Source organism: Somniosus microcephalus, chromosome 8, assembly GCF_052327205.1.
Source record: "Somniosus microcephalus isolate GS21.2 chromosome 8, FLI_Smic_1.0, whole genome shotgun sequence".
NCBI lineage: Eukaryota > Metazoa > Chordata > Chondrichthyes > Squaliformes > Somniosidae > Somniosus > Somniosus microcephalus.
In genome coordinates this window covers 265,436,567-265,455,372 of record NC_140994.1, presented here as the reverse complement: position 1 = coordinate 265,455,372, position 18,806 = coordinate 265,436,567, and the positions used below count along the sequence as shown (strand labels likewise).

Sequence of the window (18,806 nt, the reverse complement as noted above, 5' to 3'; positions counted from 1 at the left end):
AATATATTCAAGAAGGAGTTGGATATATTTCTTAAGACTAAAGGGATCAGGGGATATGGGGAGAAGGCAGGGACAGGGTACTGAGTTTGGATGATCAGCCACGATCTCATTGAATGGCGGAGCAGGCTCGAGGGGCCGAATGACCTACTCCTGCTCCTATCTTCTATGTTTCTATGTTTTGTATCCTTTCAGTCTCACCGCTAGCCAAGGGCTCAGCCTTGCCCCTGCCAAGAATGGCCTGCACCGTCTCCTGCAAGGGGTGAGGTGATGCTGGGAATGGGAGATGTGCCTCGTCATTGGTGCAGATTGTTGGTAGGTGAGTGATTGGGGGTCGTGCATTGAGCAGTGTGTGAGGCTGGTGGTGCAGTTGGTAGGAGACGGCTTTTGAAGATGCATTCACTGACCTTAACCAATGGTCTGAGGTCATGAAGCTTCTTTGGGCACTGGAGCCAGGTGGTGGGGGCGACACTGCTGGCAGTGACAGCCTCGGTGATGCACTCCCACATCGTTCTTTCTGGGGGGCCTCCTGGCCCCTGTGGGTAGAGGGCCAGTCTTGCAGTGTTGACCCCCCTGCACAAGGCTGGAGTGCTGCGTGCGAGACCCTGGGTGCCCCATTCCCTGGCTTGCTGAGCCATCTGTGTGTTAGTGCTGAGGCAGTTTTCCCATTTGTTCAGATGAGGAAGGTAATTCAGCTTTAAGAGTTGAATAATCACATTTGGAACTTCTTTTAAACATTGAATATTTGTAAAAAGACAGAAAGGGCTGAAGAATGTATTGAATCAGCGCATTTTATGTTCCCTTGCTTCATTGTGCGTGGACCCTTTAAATTTCAGAGCTCCTCACTGCCCACAATGCCTTGCGAGCGTCACAGCTTTGCGCACAGACGCTCGGGGAAGCAGCAATGCCGCACCGGGACCACACATTGGTCCAGGATCCCTCGTGCAACATCACCAGGACGGCGCTGCATCTCAGGTTAGCGCTGCGCCACCTACCTCCATGCTCCCCACACCAATTTCGGTCAGTTAGCGCTGCGGTTATTTCGGGCAGCTGTTAACGGCAGCTGGCGAACATGAATTTTCACCCTATTCGTTAAAAGTTGTAACTATTTACTAGCGTCAAACCTAATAGTCGAAATGCAGTGATCTAACTTGGATTGCGTCTCTCTCAGTCTACAACAGAAATGGTTTCTTACAATTCTCAAAGTAGAATCTGTGAAAATCGAGACCCTCCACCAGATTCCCCAGCGCCTCGGGTTCGAATGCCGTGACCCCAGGGTCACACATCTTCCTAAAAGACCAACAAAACAAACTGGTGAAGATTCCCTTCGCTTAGCAAAGGGGGAAAACAGAAAATGCCGGAATTACACAGCACAGCAAGCCAATTAGCATCGGAAAGAGGGAGGGCAGGTTACATTTTTGAGAGGGAGGGAAACACCCCGTCGCTTCTGGTGTGAAACAGTAGTGGGTGGATGGAGGGAAGGAGGGAGGGATGGATGGAGGGATGGAGGGATGGAGGGAGGGGAGGGATGGAGGGAGGGGAGGGATGGAGGGGAGGGATGGATGGAGGGATGGATGTAAGGAGGAATAAAGAGAGGGAAGGAGGAATGAAGGGAGGGAGGGGCGTGATGGAAGGATTAAGGGAGGGAGGGATAGAAGGAGGGTAATGATAGGAGGGATAGAGGTGGGGATAAAGGGAGAGAGGGATGGAAGGAGGGAGGGGAGGAATGGATGGAGGGAAGGGAGGAACGGATGGAGAGGGGGTGGAACGGATGGAGAGGGGGAAGAATGGATGGAGAGAGGGAGGAATGGATAGAGGGAGGGAGGAACAGATGGAGAGAGGGAGGAATGGATGAAGGGGTGAAGGAATGGATGGAGGGAGGGAGGAATGGATGGAGGGAGGGAGGAATGGATGGAGGGAGGGAGGAATGGATGGAGGGAGGGAGGAACGGATGGAGAGAGGGAGGAACTGATGGAGAGAGGGAGGAATGGATGGCGGGAGGGAGGAATGGATGGAGGGAGGGAGGAATGGATGGAGGGAGGGAGGAACGATGGAGGGAGGGAGGAATGGATGGCGGGAGGGAGGAATGAATGGAGAGAGGGAGGAATGGATGGAGGGAGGGAGGAATGGATGGAGAGAGGGAGGAACGGATGGAGAGAGGGAGGAATGGATGGAGAGAGGAGGAATGAATGGCGGGAGGGAGGAATGAATGGAGAGAGGGAGGAATGGATGGAGAGAGGGAGGAATGAATGGAGGGAGGGAGGAATGGATGGAGGGAGGGAGGAATGGATGGAGGGAGGGAGGAATGGATGGCGGGAGGAGGAATGGATGGAGGGAGGGAGGAATGGATGGAGGGAGGGAGGAACGGATGGAGGGAGGGAGGAACGGATGGAGGGAGGGAGGAACGGATGGCGGGAGGGAGGAATGGATGGAGGAGGGAGGAATGGATGGAGGGAGGGAGGAACGGATGGAGGGAGGGGAGGAACGGATGGAGGGAGGGGAGGAGGAACGGATGGAGGGAGGGACAAATGGATGGGAGGGAGGGAGGAATGGATGGAGGGAGGGAGGAATGGATGGAGGGAGGGAGGAATGGATGGAGGGAGGGAGGGACAGATGGTGAATCTGCAACATCAGCTTCAGACCTGGGTGGCAAGTTGAAAATTGACATAATGTATTCCAAATGTAGGATCCCAACAGTAACTTCTCAGGGTTAATGATACACGGTTTCTATTGGATGGATAATTGTTTCAAACATTTTGTGTAATTGGTAGAAAACAAAGTCAATGTTGTGATTGGGGAAGGAACTTACGTGTACGCCTCAAAATCTCCATTGCTAATCGCTTCAATCAGCTGCTCCGTGGCTTTGATAATCTCCTGTTTACGCACTGGAAGTAACACAGAAAGAGAATGGCTGTAATGTTTCCTCATTTACAACACAGTCACACTGCATGTATCAAGGGAGAGAGTAGCAAATGTAAGCGTTGGTCGCTTAGAGGCTGAGACAGGAGAAATTATATTGGGGAACAAGGAAATGGCAGAGACTTTAAACAAATATTTTGTATCTGTCTTCACAGTAGAAGACAAATTTATTTTCCAAAAATAGTGGGGAACCAAGGAGCTAATGAAAGCGAGGAACTAAAGTAATTAATATCAGCAGAAATAAGTACTTGAGAAACTAATGTGACTAAAAGCTGACAAATCCCCTGGCCGACATCCTAGGGTTCTAAAAGAGGTGGCTGCAGAGAAAGTGGGTGCATTGGCTGTATCTTCAAAAATTCCCTAGATTCTGGAAAGGTCCCAGCGGATTGGAAGGTAGCAAATGTAACCACGCTGTTCAAGAAAGGAGGGAGAGAGAAAACAGGGAACTACAGGCCAGTTAGCCTGACATCAATCATCGGGAAAATTCTGGAATCCATCATTAAGGAAGTGGTATCAGGGCACTTAGAAAATCATAATATGATTAGGCAGAGTCAACATGGTTTTATGAAAGGGAAATCGTGTTTGACAAATTTATTCGAGTTTTTTGAGAATGTACCTAGCAGGGTAGATAAAGGGGGACCAGTGGATGTAGTATATTTGGATTTCCAAAAGGCACTAGATAAGGTGCCACGTAAAAGGTTGCTAAGCAAGATAAGAGCACATGGGGTTGGGGGTAATATATTAGCATGGATAGAGGATTGGTTAATGGACAGAAAACAGAGAGTAGGAATAAACGGGTCATTTTCAGATTGGCAGGCTGTAACTAGTGGGGTGCCGCAAGGATCAGTGTTGGGGCCTCAGCTATTTACAATCTATATGAAGACTTAGATGAAGGGACCGAGTGCAGTGTATCCAAGTTTGTTGATGATACTAAGCTAGGTGGGAAAGTAAGCTGTGAGGAGGACACAAAGAGCCTGCAAAGGGATATAGATAGACTAAGTGAATGGGCAATAAGGTGGCAGATGGAGTATAATGTGGGGAAATGTGAGGTTATTCACTTTGGTAGGAAGAATAGAAAGATAGAATGTTTTTTTAATGGTGAGAAACTGTTAATTGTTGGTGTTCAGAGAGATTTAGGTGTCCTCGTACAAGAAACAGAATGTTAGCTTACAGGTACAGCAAGCAATTAGGAAGGCAAATGGCATGTTGGCCTTTATTGAGGGTTGGAATACAAGAGTAAGGATGTCTTGCTACAAATGTAGAGGGCTGAGATCGATAGATAGTTGGACTTTAGGGGAATCAAGGGGTAAGAGCAGAAGAACATAAGAAATAGGAGCGGGAGTCGACCATTTGGCCCCTCGAGTCTGCTCTGCCATTCAATAAGATCATGGCTGATCTTCTATCTCATCTCCACTTTCCTGCACTATCCCCATACCCCTTGATTCCCTTAATATTCAAAAATCTATCGATCTCTGTCTTGAATATACTCAACGACTGAGCCTCCACAGCCCTCTGGGGTAGAGAATTCCAAAGATTCACCACCCTCTGAGTGAAGAAATTTCTCCTCATCTCAGTCCTAACTGGCCGACCCCTTATTCTGAGACTGTGACCCCTGGTTCTAGACTCCCCAGCCAGGGGGAACATCCTCCCTGCATCTACCCTGTCAAGCCCCGTAAGAATTTTGGATGTTTCAATGAGATCACCTCTCATTCTTCTAAACTCGAGAGAATATCGGCCTCGTCTACTCAATCTCTCCTCATAGGACAATCCCCCCATCTCAGGAACCAGGATATGGAGATCAGGTGGGAAAGTGGAGATGAGGTTTGGATTCAACTTGCCGCTTTCCCTTGGATCCCATGGCCTTTAACTTTTCTGACCAGTCTGCCATGTGGGGCCTTGTCAAAAGCTTGGCTAAAATCCATGAAAATTCAATCAAGTTAGTCAGACATGACCTTCTCTTAACAAATCCGTGCTGACTGTCCTTCATTAATCCGTGCCTTTCTAAATGACGATTTATCCTGTCCCTCAGAATTTTTTCCAATAATTTGCCCACCACCGAGGTTAGGCTGGCTGGCCTGCAATTACTCGGTCTATCCCTTTCTCCATTTTTAAACACCAGTACAAAGTTACGAGTCCTCCAGTCCTCTGGCACCACACCTGTAGCCAGAGAGGATTGGAAAATGATGGTCAGAGCCTCCGCTATTTCCTCCCTTGCTTCTCTTAACAGCCAATGGCTGGCCACTTACTGGCTAACGTGCTTTTTTTTGAAGGAAAGAAAAGAAAGAACTTGCATTTATATAGCGCCTATCATGGCCTCAGGACGTCCCAAAGAGCATTACAGCCAGTAAAATACTTTTTGAAGTGTAGTTACTGTTGTAATGTAGGAAACGCGACAGCAAATTTGCACACAGCAAGGTCCCACAAACAGCAATGTGATAATGACCAAATAATCTGTTTTAGTGATGTTGATTGAGGGATAAATATTGGCCAGGGCACCGGGGGTAACTCCCCAGCCCTTCTTCGAAATAGTGCCATGGGATCTTTAGCGTCCACCCGAGAGAGCAGACGGGGCCTCAGTTTAACCGAAAGACGGCACCTCCGACAGTGCAGCGTTCCCTCAGTACTGCCCCTCCGACAGTGCGGCGCTCCCTCAGTACTGCCCCTCCGACAGTGCGGCGCTCCCTCAGTACTGCCCCTCCGACAGTGCGGCGCTCCCTCAGTACTGCCCCTCCGACAGTGCGGCGCTCCCTCAGTACTGCCCCTCCGACAGTGCAGCACTCTCTCAGTACTGCCACTCCGACAGTGCGGCGCTCCCTCAGTACTGCACTGGGAGTGTCGGCCTGGATTTTGTGCTCAAGTCTCTGGAGTGGGACTTGAACCCACGACCTTCAGACTCAAGAGACGAGAGAGAGTGCTGCCCACTTAACCACGGCTGACCTGAAATGGAATGGATCTATCCTATCTCTGTAAAATTAGACGAGATAAAATACAATAATTGCCCTATCTTCACTCCGCAGTAACAGTAGGTAACTTTGTGTAACATCGAGTGTAGGGCACAGAAACAGGCCATTCAGCCCATCTGGTCCATGCCGGTGTTTGTGCTCCACACCAGCCTCCTCCCGCCCCTCTTCATCTCGCCCTATCAGCGTATCCTTCAATTCCTTTCCCCCTCGTGTGTTTATCCAGCTTCCCCTTAAATACATCTGTGCTATTCACCTCAACCACTCCCTGTGGCAGCGAGTTCCACATTCTCCCCACTCTCTGGGTAAAGACGTTTCTCCTGAATTCCCCATTGGATTTATTAGTGACCATCTTGGCGGAGAGTTTCCGCTTTGAGTGCAATCGGTGATTCCGGTGCAAATTGCACCCGTTTTGAAAATATTTTCCCTCCAAGTTCCTGCTCAAACTTATTTGCATATCGTTGAAAGCCGAATCTGCCAGGCACCAGCGAAATCGGGCAGCGTTTGAAAATGTAATTTTTAAAAACCAATTTGCCTTAAAAATATTCCTTGATATATTTAATTGATTGATACGGCTGAAGATGGGTTTATCACAAAAAAATAAGCCTTTTAAATCACAGCGTCGAGTCCACTGCCTGTGAGTAAACCGATTTTAAATGACTGAAAGAAATGGCTTTTAAAAAATGTACAAAACTATATTTCACTTAGATTGGGGTACAGTCGTCAGTCCCTAAGGAAATCTTAAAAAAAAATGTTCAAAACATTTCAAAATGTACCTATTAGTGTCCTTGCACACACAAGAACCAGCCTAATGTTACGAGCCTCCTCGAAGGCCCCGCAAATAGGCGCACTTAACAGAAACTCGCCAGGGTGATTCATTCACCCCGGGGGGAAGCGGCCTTTTTTGTGAGCGGGGCCGGCTTCTAGCGCGATCTTGTTTCAAACTCGTGCAAAAGCTCGCGGAAACTCGAGTTGCGCTGAACGCAATTGGCTGCGTAAAATTCCACCATCTTTTGCGCCTGGTTAAGCCGGTATCGGGGGAACCGCGCCAAAAAAAAAAAAACCCCAGCGCAGTCGAGCGGAAACTCCAGGCCACTGTATTTATGGTCTCTTGTGTCGGACCCCCACAAGTGGAAACATTTTCCCTGCGCCTATTGTGGAATAATTCCTCTTTCTCTGTGCACCTTACCTTTTGTATCCTCATCTTCAATCGTGGTGTTGGTACTCTCCGACGATTCCTAGATGAAAAGCACAGGGCTGTCACAGTGAGAAGTAACCATGGTAACAGGTGCAATCTGCCCCCGCAATCCAAAACTCTCAATGCCACAGAACAAAATGGGAGGAAGAATCACTGTGAGAGGTTTTATGACAAGGTGCAGAAATCACCATGAAAACTATTTTCCTTTGGAACTAACCAATCACCTTTTAGAGTAATTATCAGGGGCACCTGTATTGAAGTACGGTTATACTGTGCAAGCACTACCACAGGAACTGGCTCTGCAATGCGGTGAAGCACTTTTAACAGCACTGCAAGGAGATGCGGGTAATTGCAAATGTGTACGTGACCACGCCTGAACGGCAAGCAAGAATGTGAACGTAACCAAGAATGATTGTGCCGCAATGAAGTGCACAATAGTTACAGAAAATGCTGGAAATACTCAGCAGGTCAGGCAGCATCTGCGGAGAGAGAAACAGAGTTAACGTTTCAGGTCGATGACCTTCTGAGGCGGGAATGGTGAGCCAGTATCTAGAGACCATAGTCTAGTCTCCACTCACTGGGACTGTCTGGAGAGGAGCTCGACCCTTTCACCTCCAGACTCAGCACCGTGAATACTGTTCTTGAGCCAAGGATAACAGCACCTAACCATATGGGCTACTACCATTGTCGCTTCGGTCTAGACATCCTCACCGCCTCCTAACTTTCCTAGTGTTGGGTCTCCTGGGGCTCGGCAGGTGGGCGTAGTTGGGATACACCAAAGCTTTAGAGAAGTGTCGTAGTCAAGATTCAATCAGCCAAAGCCACAAGGTTGTCAGCTGCCTGTTTGCTCCTTGGAGACTCACTTTGTGCGAAAGAAGTCATCTATCATGAACAGAGACACTTGCAGGTGATAATTGCGGCTGAATACTTCACCTGCTTCATGGATATTCCTCTTGCCACTATTTTAAGGTAGATGCTAATTCATCTTTGAAAATCACTTTCAAAAGGGAATCAGAGAAATATTTACAGCGGGCAATCTTAGTATAAAAGGATGTTGCACTGGCAGTAACAGTGAGATAGTGGAAAGGTGATTAATCTGTAATGAAAGCTCTTATCATCAGCAAAACACTTGAAAGAAAAGAAAGACAGACTTGCATTTCTATAGCGCCTTTCACGACCACCGGACGTCCCAAAGCGCTTTACAGCCAATGAAGTACTTTCTAAAGTGTAGTCACTGTTGTAATGTAGGACATGCGGCAGCCAATTTGCGCACAGCAAGCTCCCACAAACAGTAATGTGATAATGACCAGATCATCTGTGTTAGTGATGTTGGTTAAGGGATAAATACTGGCCCCAGGACACTCGACTTCCACTTCTGGAGAGGGGCGGGGGATTGGGGAGAGGGGAGGGGGAGGGAGGATAGGGGAGGGGGAGAGGGGAGGGGGATTGGGGAGAGGGGAGGGGGTTTGGGGAGAGGGGAGGGAGTTTGGGGAGAGGGGAGGGGGTTTGGGGAGAGGGGAGGGGAATTGGGGAGAGGGGAGGGGGTTTGGGGAGAGGGGAGGGGAATTGGGGAGAGGGGAGGGGAATTGGGGAGAGGGGAGGGGGATTGGGGGGAGGGGGATTGGCGAGAGGGGAGGGGAATTGGGGAGATGGGAGGGGGTTTGAGGGGAGGGGGATTGGGGAGAGGGGAGGGGGATTGGGGAGAGTGGAGGGGGATTGGGGAGAGTGGAGGGGGATTGGGGAGAGGGGGATTGGGGAGAGGGGAGGGGGTTTGGGGAGAGGGGAGGGGGATTGGGGAGAGGGGAGGGGGTTTGGGGAGAGGGGAGGGGGATTGGGGAGAGGGGAGGGGGATTGGGGAGGGGGATTGGGGAGAGGGGAGGGGGTTTGGGGAGAGGGGAGGGGGATTGGGGTGAGGGGAGGGGGTTTGGGGAGAGGGGAGGGGGATTGGGGAGAGGGGAGAGGGTAGGGGGAGGGGGGGATTGGGGAGAGGGGAGGGGGATTGGGGAGAGGGGAGGGGGATTGGGGAGATGGGAGGGGGATTGGGGAGAGGGGAGGGGGATTGGGGAGAGGGGAGGGGGATTGGGGAGGGGGTTTGGGGAGAGGGGAGGGGGTTTGGGGAGAGGGGAGGGGGATTGGGGAGAGGGGAGGGGGCTTGGGGAGAGGGTAGGGGGAGGGGGGAGAGGGGGGGATTGGGGAGAGGGGAGGGGGATTGGGGAGAGGGGGATTGGGGAGAGGGGAGGGGCGATTGGGAAGAGGGGGATTGGGGAGAGGGGAGGAGGATTGGGGAGAGGGGGATTGGGGAGGGGGGGAATGGTGAGAGGGGAGGGGGTTTGGGGAGAGGAGGGGGTGAATGGTTGCAAGGCACAGAGACGCCATGAAACATTTTATGAAGTAGAATTTACATAAGCAGCCATTAAAAGGACAGCCAACGGAAAGATGGACATGAATAGGGACTCACGAGTCTTCATGGATCGTATTTATTGGGGAATTGCAGAACTCTCAATCAGAGACTGATCTGTAGAGATGTGTGTTGGAAGATCAGTCCGTATGTGTCTTGTTATTTAATGGAGGTGCAACCAGACATCCTTGGGTTTAACACTCGGGCCTGTCTGTTGTTCAGAATCTGCTTGCTAATGTTCCATTAGGTTTTTCCCACTCGATGGTACAGCCTCAGAATATGAAAGGCTCCCATCAAAGAATCATACAGGGACAGAAGGAGGCCATTCGGCCCATCGTGCCTGTGCCAGCTCTTTTGAAAGAGCTCCCCGATTAGTCCCACTCCCCTTGGAGGGGACATCGCAGGCCAACCTGACCCTGTCCTCACCCGATCCTCTCCTGCTCCCCGATGCGCGAAGCTCCATGCCTAGGAGCACAAATGAGTAAAATCTACCCTATGGTTTCCTGTCACCGGTTACTAACTTTGGGGTTCAAGGCTTAACTCCCAATGTAGAAAAGGAAGAATTTAAATATCGTCACTCTCATCCTCACGGTGTGCCAACGCGCTTCACAACCCAATCAGTTACTTGTGAAGTGTGGTCACCGTGGCTTTTTAGCCAAATGCATAGCTCTGTTGCCGAGGCCCTAATCTCTGGAATTCCCTCCCTTATCCTCTCCGCCTCTCTACCTCTCTCTCCTCCTTTAAGACGCTCCTTAAAACCTACCTCTTTGACCAAGCTTTTGGTCACCTGCCTTAGAGAGTTAGATTATGAGGACAAGCTTGTATTCCCCTGAGTCTAGGCAGTTGAGGGGTGATCTGATTGAGGTGTTTAAAATAATAAAATAGGGTAGCTCGAGAGAGAAACTATTTCCTCTGGTGGGGGGAGTCCGGAACAAGGGGGCTAAATCTTAAAATTAGAGCCAGGCTGTTCAGGGGTGATGTCAGGAAGCACTTCTTCACACAAAGGGTGGTGGAAATCTGGAACTCTCTCCCCCAAAAGGCTGTGGATGCCGAGGGTCAATTGGAGCTTTCAAGACTGAGAGTGATAGATTTTTGTTGGGTAAGGGGATCGAGCGGCGTGGAGCAAAGGCGGGGAGATAAAGTTGAGGTGCAGATCAACCGCGACTTGACTGAATGTAGGGTTGCCAACCTTCCAGGATTAGAACATAAGAACATAAGAAATAGGAGCTGGATTCGGCCATACGCCCCCTCGAGCCTGCTCCGCCATTCAATAAGGTCAAGGCTGATCTTTGACCTCAGCTGCAGTTTCCCGCCCGATCTCCATATCCCTCGATTCCCCTAGAGTCCAAAAATCTATCGATCTCAGCCTTGAATATACTCAACGACTGAGCCCCCACAGCCCTCTGGGGCAGAGAATTCCAAAGATTCACCGCCCTCAGAGTGAAGAAATTCCTCCTCATCTCAGTCCTAAATGGCCGACCCCTTATCCTGATCTGGAGTTCTGGAGTCTCCAGGATGTAAGAATTAATCTCCTGGACACGGCTGTGAACTATCCAGGAAATAAATCTCAGGGGCTTTACAGAAACTGTGTGCCTTCTTTATTTTCTTTGAACACTTTGTTCATTAGTTGTAACAATATTGGAGCTGGGCATAAAAAGGGGCTGTTTGACCGGGCGAGGCGGTGGTCATGTGACAATATCCCCAGGACTATATCCAACCAGAGCGGACAACCCTACCTGAATGGCGCAGCAGACCCGAGGGGCTGAATGGCCCACTCCTGTTACTAATGTAACTGCATCACGATGGAAACGTTGGCCCTGAGATTCCACAAGGGGTCTCCGAGTCTCCCAGAGAAATGGTTTAATTGGCCGTCCTTAGCCCTTTGTCGTATTTCTCTGGACGTTCTCCGGAAGGGGCAGCGGGGCAGTTGCTATGGGAGACGAGGGACTTGGAGAACGCCTTTTGGAACTTCAGGACCGTTCTCTCGATATTCTCACATCAAACGCTATATTTCTCCATCATTGAGTAGTACAGCACTGAAGGAGGCCATTCGGCCCATCGAGTCTGCGCCGGCTCTTTCGAAGAGCAATCCAGTTAATCCCACTCCCCCACTCTTTCCCAATATTCCTGCAATTTTTTCTCCTTCAAGTATTTATCCAATTCCCTTTTGAAGGCTACTATTGAATCTGTATACATCATCCTATCAGGCAGTGACCTGCAAAGAGCCTCCAAACAGACGGCAGAATGCCAAACTACGAGTGGATCAACCAAATCCTGACCACTCGTTACATAAAAAGGTTTTTCCTGATGCCGCCCTGGTTCTTTTGCCAACCACCTTAAATCTGTACCGTCTGGTTACCGACCCTTCAGCCACTGGAAACAGTTTCTCTGTATTTACACTGTCCAAACCCGTCATGATTTCAAACGCCTCTATTAAATCTCCTCTTAGCCTTCTCTGCTCTAAAGAGAACAAACCCAGCTTCTCCAGTCTCTCCATGTAACTGTGATCCCTCATCCCTGGATCCATTGTATTGAACGGGATTGGGGATCTATTCCTCGTGATCCATTGGGTTAGGTGTGTGTTAAGAGGGAATAAAGTACTTTGTTGGTCAGTTTGAGAAGCCACACCTGGCTTTACACTGGCACCTGAGTTGTTGCTCTATCTTGAGGTTGTGGCCATTGACACATCAGGAAAGTTCAGTCCTGAAGACCACCTCTATTGACCCCCTCATGCTCTCTTTACAATTCATATACCAGGAGCGCAAACGTGAACCCATTGCGGCGAGGTCCAATTCTTCTTGGAAAGCCCCCCTCAACCCTGAGAGAGAGGGAGGGGGGACACTTTGAGCTGAAGGTTGCTGGTAGACTGATCAACGTGAAGCTATCCAAACCTTTAGAGCAGCCGTCAATATCTATCACACGGAGAAGTGGGCGTCAAGCTGGTCAAATGTGGCACAGAGATCCTACCACAGCAAGTAGAGGCAGAAATTTTAGAAGATTATTCCTACCTTCACTCCATCTGTTTTCTTGTTGCCTGAGCTCTTCCCTCCTATAAGTGGAAACAAACCAAATGCAATTATGTCGAGATGTAAAATAAGGGAACCCAAAAATCTTCTACCAGCATGTAAACAGTAAGCGGGTAGTAAGAGGCGGGGTGGGGCCTATTAGAGACAAAGAAGGTGATATATGCTTAGAGGCGCAGGGCAAGGCTAGAATACTCAGTGAGTACTTTGTATCGGTGTTTACTAAGGGGGTGGATGCTGACAAAATATCGGTAGAAGTGGAAAAGGTAGAAGCAATGGAAGGGGTGAGAATTGATAGACAGGATGTACTACAAAAGGCTGGGTATGCTTAGAGTGGACAAGTCGCCTGGTCCAGATGGCTTGCATCCCAGGTTGCTAAGGGAATTGGGGGAGGAGATAGCGGAAGGGCTTGCCGTAATTTTCCAATCTTCCCTAGATGCGGGGGAGGTGCCTGAGGATTGGGAAGTGTCAAATGTGACACCATTGTTCAAGAAAGGGTGTAAGGACAATCCCAGTAACTACAGGCCAGTCAGTTTAACATCAGTGGTGGGTAAAGTTTTAGAAACAATAATTAAGGAAAAAATTAACAGGCACTTGGAGAGGTTTAAGCTAATTAAGGTGAGCCAACACGGATTTGTAAAAGGCAGGTCGTGTTTGACTAATCTAATTGAATTTTTTGATGAAGTAACAGGGAGGATTGATGAAGGGAATGCAATGGATGTTGTCTACATGGATTTTCAGAAGGCGTTTGACAAAGTACCACATAGAAGGCTGGTTAACAAAATTGAAGCTCATGGAATAGGTGGGTCAGTGGCAGCTTGGATAAGGAATTGGCTTAAGGACAGAAAACAGCGAGTTGTGGTAAATGGCTGTTTTTCAGACTGGAGGCTGGTAGACAGTGGTGTTCCCCAAGGGTCAGTGCTGGGGCCACTGCTTTTATTGATATATATAAATGACCTGGATATTGGAATACAGAGTAGAATTTCTAAATTGGATATTGGAATACAGAGTAGAATTTCTAAATTTGCCGATGATACCAAACTTGGGGGTGTGGCAAACAGTGAGGATGATGCCAATCGACTGCAACAGGACATAGAAAGGCTAGCAGAATGGGCAGACAAGTGGCAGATAGAATTTAATACAGAGAAGTGTGAGGTGATGCATTTTGGCAGAAGGAACAGGGAGAGGCAATATACACTTAATGGCACAGTTTTAAAGAGTGCGCAGGGACAGAAAGACCTGGGAGTTAATGTGCACAGGTCCCTGAAAGTGGCGGGACATATTGAGAGAGTGGTTAACAAAGCATATGGGATCTTGGGCTTCATAAATAGAGATAATGGGGCAGTAATTCCTCCCCAAACGCGCGAGTACGGAAGGGGTACTCACGCGTCTGGCCGGAGGAAATGCCGGTTTTCAGCATGCACAGCGCATGCGCTGAAAACCGGCATTTCCTCTCCTCTAACCCAAGAGGTGAAGAGGCTAGCGCGTGCGCTGTAGGGGGCAGCGCGTGCGTCTTGGATTTCCTCTGTTTTGGGGGATTTGCGCATGTCTAAAGGCCTCCGGTCTTTACGCTTGTAAAAAGCACACGTAAGTATTTATTTTTACAGGTAAGTGGTGTTTTAGTGCAATTTAGAAAAAAAATTTCCACAGGTTTATTATGTTAAAGAATCTACAATAAGGTAAGTTTAGTTTTAGACCCTTTTTATTAAAAATTTATTTTTTTCAAAAAAAAAAATTATTGTTTAAATTATTTTTTTTAACTTATTTATACTTAATTTAATGATTGGGATGTTTTTTTAAATTTTATTTAAAGTTTAAGTAGTGTTTTGGGGTGCAGTACTTTTCATGTGTTTGACAGTTCTTACTCTCAAACTTATGAATGAACCGTCCCCTCCCCTGATTGGCTGAACAGTACTCACCTGATCCCAGCCGGCACATCGCACTAACTACGCCACTGGGTCAGGTTAGCACAGCGCGCCGACATCAGAACCTGGCCACTGAAAGGAAATCCACTGCGGGCCAGGTTTCAGATGTCGGCGCGCCGGGTAAGTGCACATCGGGGGCTTGCACGCGCGGCAAGCCCCCGACACCAAGTTCTGGGCCATTGAGTACAAAAGTAGAGAAGTTATGCTGAACCTTTATAAAGCGCTGGTTAGGCCACAACTGGAGTATTGCGTCCAGTTCTGGTCACCACACTTTCGGAAGGATGTGACGGCACTTGAGAGGGTGCAGAGGAGATTTACCAGAATGGTTCCGGGGTTGGGGATCTTAAATGATTTGATAGAGGTGTACAAGATTATGATGGGTTTGGATAGGCTAGACGGGGAAAGGCTGTTCCCACTAGTTGATGGTACAAGGACTAGGGGACACAGATTTAAGATTTTGGGCAAGAGATACAGGGGGATGTGAGGAAAAACTTTTTACACAGCGAGTGGTGAGGACCTGGAACTCGCTGCTGACGGAAGTGGTGGAAGCGGCAAAACTCAATGGCCTAGAAATTCGGTGGGCTGTGCCACCAGTTAGCACCTGAAGAGGGCACTCAGTGGCTTTAGCGCCACTGGCCACGCCTCCCACATATTTAGCCTGTAGCGCTGCGCCGCCACCGATGACGTCATCGGTGTGCGCAGCGCCCCGCTACCGCCCCGATCGCGATATTTGGTCGCGCCCGCCTCTGTAACGCTGGTCGCAAATCGCGCCCGGTTCACGGGGCCTACCTGTGGCGGTAGTGGCGCAAATTAAGGTGGAGGTGCGGGGCGGCCATTTTTTTCGGTGGCCGCCTGCCAGCACCTCCGTCCCCGGCCTCCTGATTCCCCCCCCCCCGGGCAGTGCCGGCTGTGTCCCGAGGGCCCGGCACTTCTCCTGGGCTCTTTTGGCGGCACTCGCGATCGGTCATCGCGCTGGTGCAGGCCCCTCCCCCTTAAGAAGGGGAGAAAGGCCTGCAGTACCGCAGCACGCCATGCCGCAGCGTGTGGCGCTGCGGCACGTTGCGCTGTGATATTCAGTTTGAGCGCCCCAAGAGGGACGCGGGGCGCCTCGAGCAGCGCCCCGCGTCAACTCTTGGGGCGCTCAAACTGAATTTCCGGCGGGTGCAACGGCTCCGTTCGCAGCGGTAATTCCGGCGCCCAGGCGAGCTTGGCGCCCCGTTTGGGGCTCCGCTGAATTTCTAGGCCAATGTTTTCAAGGGGAGACTGGATGGGCACTTGAGGGAAATAAACTTGCAGGGCTACGGGGATAGAGCGGGGGAATGGGACTGACTGGATTGCTCTGCAGAGAGCTGGCACCGACTCGATGGTCCGAATGGCCTCCTTCTGTGCCGTTATGACTCGATGACTCTATAAATGGGGAGAGAAGCCTAGTAACCGGGGGATCGGGGGTTGGGGGAGGGGGAAAGGCTTCCTTAGGCGGTTAATGCGTGTAATCGAGCGAGAGACCAGAGCCTATTTTTAAGGGAAGAGTAGATGAAACATTAGCCCCTGAAATTTCCGCGGTGGGGTTTCCCCGTCTCCCGCCGTAACGTTAGCCTTAGATCAGTGAAGACCTTGGAGGCAAGGAGTGAACGGCCCTTCACGCCATTACTCCTGGTCTCTGCTGAACTTCCACTGAAGTTACCGAAGAGGGAGGTCAGAAGATGCCTTGGATATTCAACCCAATAAAGCAGAGGAAGACCACAGGACAGTGGGATTGGTTTTGGATTGCTCTAGACCGCCGAGACCGCCTACTTCCAGCTCCGTAACATCACCCAACTCCGCCCCTGCCTCAGCTCATCCGCTGCTGAAACCCTCACCCATGCCTTTGTTACCTCTAGGCTTGACTATTCCAACGCACTCCTGGCCGGCCCCCATCTTCCACCCTCCATAAACTTCAGCTCATCCAAAACTCAGCTGCCCGTGTCCTAACTCGCACTGAGTCCCGTTCACCCATCACCCCTGTGCTCGCTGACCTACATTGTCTCCCGGTCCGGCAACGCCTTGATTTTAATATTATCATTGTTTTCAAATCCCTCCATGGTCTCTCCCGATCTCTGTAACCTCCCACAACCCCCCGAGATCTCTGCGCTCCTCTAATTCTAGCGTCTTCAGCATCCCCGATTTCCATCGCTCCACCATTGGCGGCCGTGCCTTCAGCTGCCTGGGCCCTGAGCTCTGGAATTCCCTCCTTAAACCTCTCCATTTCTCTACCTCTCTCTCCTCCTTTAAGACGCTCCTTCAAACCTGCCTCTTGGACCAAGCTTTTGATCACCTGCCCTAATATCTCCTTACGTGGCTCAGTGTCAAATGTTCTCTGATTTACGCTCCTGTGAAGCGCCTTGGGATGTTCTACTACGTTAAAGGCGCTATATAAATACAAGTTGTTGTAGCAAACAGCTGACACAAGGGGGGAAAAATTCAGTTGGTTGCGCCTCCTGTTAGCGCCTTAAGAGGGCGCTAACGGTACGCAAACCATCTAGCGCCTGGGCACGGCACTGCCCACGCCTCCCGCAAAATTCAGCGGGAAGTTAGTGCTGGCGCTAACCGGTAGTGCCCTGTGGCGCTGTGTTGCTGGCGATGACGTCATTGGCGTGCGCAGCACCCCTCTCATGCCCCGGCCACGATCTTCAGGAGCGCCCCCTGATTTACCGCCGGACACTATGTCCGATGGGGTCAGGGGGGCGTACCTGCGGCCGGGGAGGCGCAATTTAAAGTCGAGGTGCGGGGTGGCCATTTTTGTTGCTGGCCGCCTGCCAGCACCTGCCTGCGCTCTCGTCCCAGACCTCCTGAAACGCCCCCCCCCCCCCCCGCGGAGTGCTGGCTGCGCTCCAAGAGCCCGGCACTTCTCTTGAGTGCCGGGCTCTTTTGCCTGCACTCCCGATCCCCGGTGGCCCAGCTGGGTCCCAGGTCGCGCTGCACAAGGCCCCTCCCCTTTAAGAAGGGGAGGAAGGCCTGCAATACCACGGCGCGACGTGCCGCAGCGTGTGGCGCTGCGGCACATAACGCCGCAATATTGACTCACAGCGCCCCAAGAGGGCTGCAGGGCGCTTCTAGTAGCGCCCCGCTTCCCTCTTGGGGCGCAACCACTCAAGTTCCAGCGCGGGGGCGTTAATTTTTCTGGAGTGCTAAAAGTAGCGTCCCGGCGAAGTTAGCGCCCCAGCTACTCAATTTTTAGCCCAAAGAAAGAAAGAACGTGCATTTATATAGCGCCTTTCACCACCTCAGGACATAGGGAAAAACTTACAGGGCTATGGGGACAGAGCGGGGCAGGGGGAGGGGGGCAGGATGGGAGTGGGCTGAAATGGAAAGAGCCAGCACAGGCATGATGGGCCGAATGGCCTCCTTCTCTGCTGTAAGATTCTTCGGTAGCACCTCCCAAACCCGCGACCTCTACCACCTAGAAGGACAAGGGCAGGAGGCGCATGGGAACACCACCACCTCCAAGTTCCCCTCCTAGTCACGCACCATCCTGACTTGGAAATATATCGGCCGTTCCTTCATCGTCGCTGGGTCAAAATCCTGGAACTCCCTCCCTAATAGCACTGTGGGAGCACCTTCACCACACGGACTGCAGCGGTTCAAGAAGGCGGCTCACCACCACCTTCTCAAGAGCAATTGGGGATGGGCAATAAATGCCGGCTTTACCAGCGATGCCCACATCCCAGGAATCATTTTTTTTAAAAGCAAAGAGTTAAGGGTCCTTGGCCTAGAAATTCATTGTAGCCACTTTTGGGGCGGTAAAGTCGGGCGGCTGCTAAAGTTTGCGCCCGCCGCAAAATCGAGGCCACTTCTCCGATATTCATTAGCTTCGCCCTAAGAGTTTGCTCGAGCGCTAAAACTGGCACTGGACGCCTCTCTTTAGGCGCTAAGCCGGAGGTGCTGAGCGAGAGCGCCGAGGCCGGGCGCAGCGCAGGTGCGGCCATCTCGTGATTGACAGCAGACGCCCTGGCGCCGGCCAGCTCTTAAGGGGGAAGGGTTGACTTGGTCTGCTGCCACGCCCTGGATAGTGGAGCCCTCCAGCTAGGCCTGAACACTGCTGCTGGACCCAAATAGTGCCTGAAGCCATGCAGAAGGCCCGTGAACGAGCGCAGCGCTTCTCAGAGCTCGATCTGAGTGTGCTGGTTGGTGGTGTGGAGAAGAGGCGCCATGTTTTGTACCCGGACAATGGCAGGAAGGCGCCGGTCCGTGTCTACCGGAGAGCCTGGAGGCCTGTCGCCAGCAATGTGTCAGCCAACAGCGAGGTCCCCAGGACCGGTGTCCAATGCCGCAAAAAGTTTAATGACCTCACTCGGATTGTCAGGGTGAGTACCCTTTCCAGTGACCTCCTCATCCTTGCATGTGCAC

General features: G+C 50.9%; 1 protein-coding gene across 2 annotated transcripts in view; it reads right to left on the bottom strand.

Moving 5' to 3' along the window:
* Positions 1-18,806, bottom strand: part of LOC147114370 (calcium/calmodulin-dependent protein kinase type II subunit alpha) — a 344,895-nt gene that overhangs the window by 17,470 nt on the left and 308,619 nt on the right. For both annotated transcript variants that reach the window (XM_085996026.1, XM_085996028.1), the window contains exons 13-16: positions 12,481-12,521; positions 7,066-7,114; positions 2,807-2,882; positions 1,193-1,287 (exon numbers count right to left, since the gene is read on the bottom strand). In XM_085996026.1, coding sequence (XP_085852152.1) covers positions 1,193-1,287; positions 2,807-2,882; positions 7,066-7,114; positions 12,481-12,521 — 261 coding nt within the window. The remainder of the gene's footprint in view (positions 1-1,192; positions 1,288-2,806; positions 2,883-7,065; positions 7,115-12,480; positions 12,522-18,806) is intronic.